General features: G+C 44.6%; 1 protein-coding gene across 1 annotated transcript in view; it reads left to right on the top strand.

Annotated features, from left to right (window-relative positions):
• The first annotated feature begins 3902 nt into the window (after positions 1–3902).
• The window catches only part of FGF6 (fibroblast growth factor 6), a 42409-nt gene continuing 40246 nt past the window's right edge, over positions 3903–6065 (top strand). Inside the window, exons 1-2 of the mRNA XM_069228410.1 lie at positions 3903–4450; positions 5089–5192. Coding sequence (XP_069084511.1) covers positions 4111–4450; positions 5089–5192 — 444 coding nt within the window. The 5' untranslated portion in view covers positions 3903–4110. The remainder of the gene's footprint in view (positions 4451–5088; positions 5193–6065) is intronic.

Here is a 6065-nt window from a genome sequence, read left to right as displayed (position 1 = left end):
TTTTCAAGGACACAAATCATGGAAGCCCTACTTTGACAAATGTGGTTACAATGTTTTCTGCCTGTGCTATGCTGTTGTCATTCAGGGACAAAAGGGTAAAGGCTCTGGCCCAGTGTGGAACTTATTTAGGGCTTGGATGGATTTGATAAAGTGCTTGTGATGTTATGCTTCAACGTTTGCCAAAAGTTTAGATACCCTGGCAGGTCTTGTTTTTGGGTGAAGTGCCTTTGTTCAGTGGCATAGGTTTTGGTGATGACATATGTTAGACTTTTCATCCTTAGTGTGGTCTCCTTTACTCTTTGCCTCTGTGACCCAGGTTGTTGATGTGGGATGGAATCTGATTTTGCTGTTTTTGTTACTCTGTGCACTTTACCACTGCTAACCAGTACTGAAGTGCAAGTGCTCTTTTACAAAATGTGTATGTAATTGGCTTATCCATGATTGGCATTTTGATTTACTAGTAAGTCCCTAGTAGAGTGCACTAGATGTGCCAGGGCCTGTAAATCAAATGCTACTAGTGGGCCTGCAGCACTGGTTGTGCCACCCACAGAAGTAGCTCTGTAATCATGTCTCAGACCTGCCACTGCAGTGTCTGTGTGTGAAGTTTTAACTGTAAATTCGACTTGGCAAGTGTATCCACTTGCCAGGCCTAAACCTTCCCTTTTCTTACATGTCAGACACCCCTAAGGTAGGCCCTCGGTAGCCCCAAGGGCAGGGTGCAGTGTATGGTTAAGGTAGGACATATAGTAATGTGTTTTACATGTCCTGACAGTGAAATATTGCTAAATTCGTTTTTCACTGTTGCAAGGCCTGTCCCTCTCATAGGTTAACATGGGGGCTACCTTTAAATCTGATTAAAATGTAGATTCCCTTTGGGAGCGGATGGACATGTGGAGTTTGGGTTCTATGAGCTCACAATTTAAAAATACATTTTTTAGTAAAGTTGATTTTGAGATTGTTGTTTCAAAATGCCACTTTTAGAAAGTGAGCATTTTCTTCCATTTCTGTGACTCTGCCTGTTTGTGTATTCCCTGTCTGGGTCAGTTTGACAGTTGGGCTGGTTGCACTTCACACTAGACAGTGACACAAAGGGAGCTGGGGTGTAGTCTGCATTTCCTGATGAGCCATCTGTTCTAGGAGGGAGGGAAGGAGTGGTCACTCACACCTGAAAGGACTGTGCCTGCCCTCACACAATGCAGTCTCCAACCCCCTGGTGAGTGTCTGGGGCCTGGCCTGGGCAAGGCAGGATTTCACATTCAAAAGAGACTTTAGTTTGAAGCAGGCCTACTTCAAAGGAGAAAATGGGTATAAGAAGGGCATCCAAAACCACAGACTTTAGAACACTTCTGGAAATCAAGAGGACCCTCTGCCTGGAGAAGAGCTGAAGAGCTGAGGAAGAAGAGCTGCCCTGCCTGTGACTGTGCTTTGTGGAGCTATCCTGCAGTTACTGCTTCTGCCAGAGTGAGAGGGCAAAGACTGGACTTTGTGTGCCTTCCATCTTGTGAAGATCTCCAAGGGCTTGATTTAGAGCTTACCTCCTGTTGTTTGAAGTCTCAGGGACAGCAAAGCCTTCCCTCTGCCAGCACCTGGAGTCTCTGGAGAGACTCCTACTCTACCCTGTGGTGCCCATCGAGTTCCTGGGACCCTGAAAGGAGAAGCTGGCAGCCTAAGAGGAGGAAATCCACGCACAGAGCGCCGTGCGGGGAAAAGATTTACGCGACTCCAATTTGTGGCTGAAGAAACGACACGCTGCCGGCCCAGTGGCTGAAAATCAACGCTCGCTGGAAATGCGACCGAACAATCAATGCACAAAGCTGGAGAAACGATGCGCAGCATCACTGACGGAGGTTGGGAGATCGCAACCCACGCTGCGTGATTTTCAGATCATCATGCAGCTGGATTTCCAACGCAAACACCTCTGGGCGTGTAAAAACAACGCAAGGTCTGCCCGGACCCGAGAGTGCTGACCAGATCAACACATTGCTTTCCGGCAGAGAGAAGAAACAATGCGCCCCGACCCGACGAAAGGAAAAACAAAGTAAGGTCTCGCTCCTGAGTGAAACCAACGCATCGCAAGCCCTTTTTGATGCACACTCACGAGTGCGGGTTGTTTTTGACACACCCAAGGTACATTTTCACGCTAACAGTGTTAGTGTGTGTTTTAAACTACATAAAGACTCTTTTTGCTTTTTAATTGATAACTTGACTTGTGTATTGTGGATTTTTGTTATTTTAGTCTTGATTTGTTTAGATAAATATTTCCTATTTTTCTAAACCTGTGTTGTGTCATTTTGGAGTGTTTTCATTAAGTTACTGTGTGTGTTGGTACAAATACTTTACACCTAGCACTCTGAAGTTAAGCCTACTGCTCTGCCAAGCTACCAAGGGTGTAAGCAGGGGTTAGCTGAGGGTGATTCTCTTTCACCCTGACTAGAGTGAGGGTCCTTGCTTGAACAGGGGGTAACCTGACTGTCAACCAAAGACCCATTTCTAACAACGTAACGGTAGGTTTCTCTTCAGTTGTTTGCCAAACATAACATGCAATTCAAGGATCATTTCAGAAATCCTTTTTCCAGAAGCCAATACAGAGAAAGCAACAAACAAGAAGCTGAAATTACAGCTGACATTATACAAAAATGAAATATCAAAACCTTTCTAAAAGTCATTGGCTGTTAAGGGATTTGAAAACTTCGGGATAAACTGTGTATTTAGTACCAAACTCTACCTTTAGTATGGCCTAACGGAAGCCTGAAGGAATATTTTTCGACACATCGGTCTCAACTGAAGAAGTGGTGGGTCTTGAACGCTGGAGATATGGAACCTTAAACGGAATCAGATTTTAATACCTAAATTGTGCAATATGAATGACATGCTGTAGAAAAATACACAGTAATGCGTAATAGACTAGTTCTGTGTGGCCGTTACAAAGGGTTTTTATTCTGTTTTGAATAGGTGGCTTCAAGGGGCTGCTTAAAGCCCCCTTAAGTTTGGGAATTTCAAAATGCATGCTATCTGAAGCTGAATAAAAGCTTTTTCAATCTGGTAGCTTCTAGCCAGCCTGTGTTGTTGCAGCAATCTCCGCCCACGTAGCAAACTGCAGGTTTGTAGTTATAAACACTACAGCACGATTACATGGACATTTTTGGAGAATTCCAGTTGAATACATAAAGCCAGTCAGGAATTCTAAGGGTGATAAAAATTTAATGCATAGATATGTTTCTGAAAACGTGCATTATTTTTCCAAAGACACATTGCGCCTGTAGATGCATGGAAAAGTTGTACAATGTGATTCAAATTGGTTAAAAGTATAAAAAATTACATACTTGAAAGTAATACCTGGAGTCCTGTTTTGTGTTTTTAGGGCGACACTACTGTCGATGTTGCGTTGCTAATATAGAGTCTTTCTAGACAGGAATCTGAACAGCAGTGAATAATATTTTAAAGAATTCCGAAGTCTGACAAATAGTCAAACTGCAGTGCTCCAAATTGTTTCCCGAAACCTTGACAGTGCCGCCCCTGCTAGCTAATGTAAACCCTCTGAGCGGGCTGCATAGGAAGGGCCAGCAGGATTATCATTGCTCACTGGTGAGGCCCAGAACTTTTTTTACACCTCCTTCCCTAAATAAGGAAGCTGCTTGCGGGGTATATGACCGTCCAACCAGTTTGGACCTTGGGAGGCCCCTCCACAGTCAGTAGTCACTGCACGCTGTCCAATGAAACTTCGCTCCTCGAGTCTCGCAGCAAACTTGACACAGACAGCAGGTTAGTGTTACAGCTCTTGCTGCACAGCTGAAGTACCTCAGGCAAGTTCCTGATGTCAGGATGATGCTAAGGGGTGGGACGGCCTTTGAGCTGTATAGATAGATCACACAAATATATCCCGGCTGCCCACGAGCGAGCAGGAGCTACAAACCATGGTCCCCAGCACTTGGAGCTTTGCTGGTCTCTTTGTCTTCTCCACAAAACTGCTTCCAGGTTTCAGTTTCATGTCCGCAATCCCTATCTGCCTTCCAAAAATAAGCCTAGGCCGCCATGCAGAAGGGAGGAAAACAAGAAGGGCGGTATTTTTAGGGTCATTAATTCTGACCACGTGCCCAGAAGGTGAACCGGATGGCCATCGCACAAAGGCTACTCATCACTATGCCCCGCGGAGCCAGCATTCACTGGACGTTGCCCACTTGTGTTCTCCTCTGCTTTCTGGCCGGGATTGTGTCGACCTACCCGCTTCCGAGTCGAACTAATGGGACCTTTCTGGATCAAGGGTGGGGGTCTCTGTTTTCCAGGTCCCTTGCCGAGATGGCAGCGGAGAAGTCATCTGTGAACTGGGAGACGGAATATTTGTTGGGAATCAAGCGAATGCGGAGGCTTTACTGCAACGTGGGCATCGGGTTTCACCTTCAGATCCTCCCAGATGGAAGGATAAATGGTGTCCATAGTGAAAACCAATACAGTGAGTACCATCCTGAAATACCGTAGCATCGACGTCGCATAGTAGTAAAACTGTGATCTTTAATGCATGGATGGTACAAATGTCGTAGCTTCTTGGCATTTAGTGACACTAGATCTGTTTGTTTTCTGAAAAGCTCTCAGTTCAGTGCGCACTGGAAATATCCAGGCCGAGGCATGTCATGAATGCTCGGACAAATTTAGATGCCAACTTATTTTTACTCGGCTGCCCTTTACAGTGGTAGAACCTAGGAGCAGTTTGCTGTTTCTCTGTAGCACAGATTTTCACATCCCCGGAGCTTTTCTTTTTGAATGACCCATTGCCGCTGTCACCCGGCCCAAAATAGTTCACTATGCAATTTAAGAAGTTGTTTTGTGTGGAACTCATTCATGTATCACGTCTAAAGCACGAGCCTTACTGGGGATTCTGCTTCATATTTGGCTCTAATAGTTGATGGTTGGATTAACAAGCCTTTGATAGCCTCAGTTTTGCAAAGATGACCACACACTGCAGTCAGTTTAGGTTTTTGCATGAGCTGACTGGAATGACCTGCTGTAGGCACATTGAAAACTATGATCAGTGCATATGCCATCCTGTGAAGGTGCAATGCATGACACTAAATGTACCTTTTCTTCACTTAGGTCTGTTAGAAATATCAACCGTAGAACGAGGTGTTGTTAGTTTGTTTGGTGTGAAAAGTGAACGTTTTGTAGCAATGAACAACAAAGGGAGATTATATGCCGCAGTAAGTATACAATTCCTCGTTTCCAGTGTATACATGAAATGTTATTTCCCTGTGCATTTCTCGCCATTAAAATGCTTAACATGCTTGTGATTTTAGTGTGTAGAAAGTCCTTATTATAAACTGCTGGATTAGTAAACAAATATCTTAGTACTTCATGTACTACAGAAAAATTTGGTGCAATTGGAAGCTATAAAGAGTTGGGGGCTTAGCTTGTGCTGTTTGATAAATGTGGGTAACAGCTTTCAGAGTACTGCAGATGCTCTCCAGTGCGGCATGCATGTGTCCTTCTCTTGCTTTGCAGCCTGCAGTGGCCGCATGTTGAACTGCAGGTTGCAGCCTACAGAGTACATAGGAGTCTGATTATTTGTATGCAGTAGCATTTGAATTATTTGGTGGTAGTGGTTGGATCATGTAAACAGTTTTGAGTTGGTGGTATTTGATTTTGTTACTCTAAATATAGCACTGCCAAACAATGTAAACACGCTACAGGGTGGTACCTCAAGCACTGCACAATTTACCCCCTACAACTTCACATCCCACTGAGACCACCACATATCAGTGGCCCCAGTCTGTTTATATAAGGCAGCAGCAGACTTGCCATACCTCATTGACTCAAGCCTCATAGACCCAAATGCTAAAACTGGACCCTGGCACAGGGACGGCGGCAGATTTCGTTTTGGGCTTGTACTCCGTTGGTTGGTTTTGTTGTTACGAGGAATGATGCTTTGTGTAAGGTCGAACATCCTGCAGTAAAAACGCAGTTTGCAAAAAAAAAAAAATCATAATGGTTTTGTGGGTGTAACTACAGTTCTCTCATCCTCCAAACATCCCTACAGAAGGTCGGATTCTGTCCACTTGTTGGGTGCACAGTGG

This window comes from Pleurodeles waltl, chromosome 4_1 (genome assembly GCF_031143425.1).
Source record: "Pleurodeles waltl isolate 20211129_DDA chromosome 4_1, aPleWal1.hap1.20221129, whole genome shotgun sequence".
In the NCBI taxonomy this organism is placed as follows: domain Eukaryota; kingdom Metazoa; phylum Chordata; class Amphibia; order Caudata; family Salamandridae; genus Pleurodeles; species Pleurodeles waltl.
This window is presented reverse-complemented; position numbering and strand designations above follow the sequence as displayed.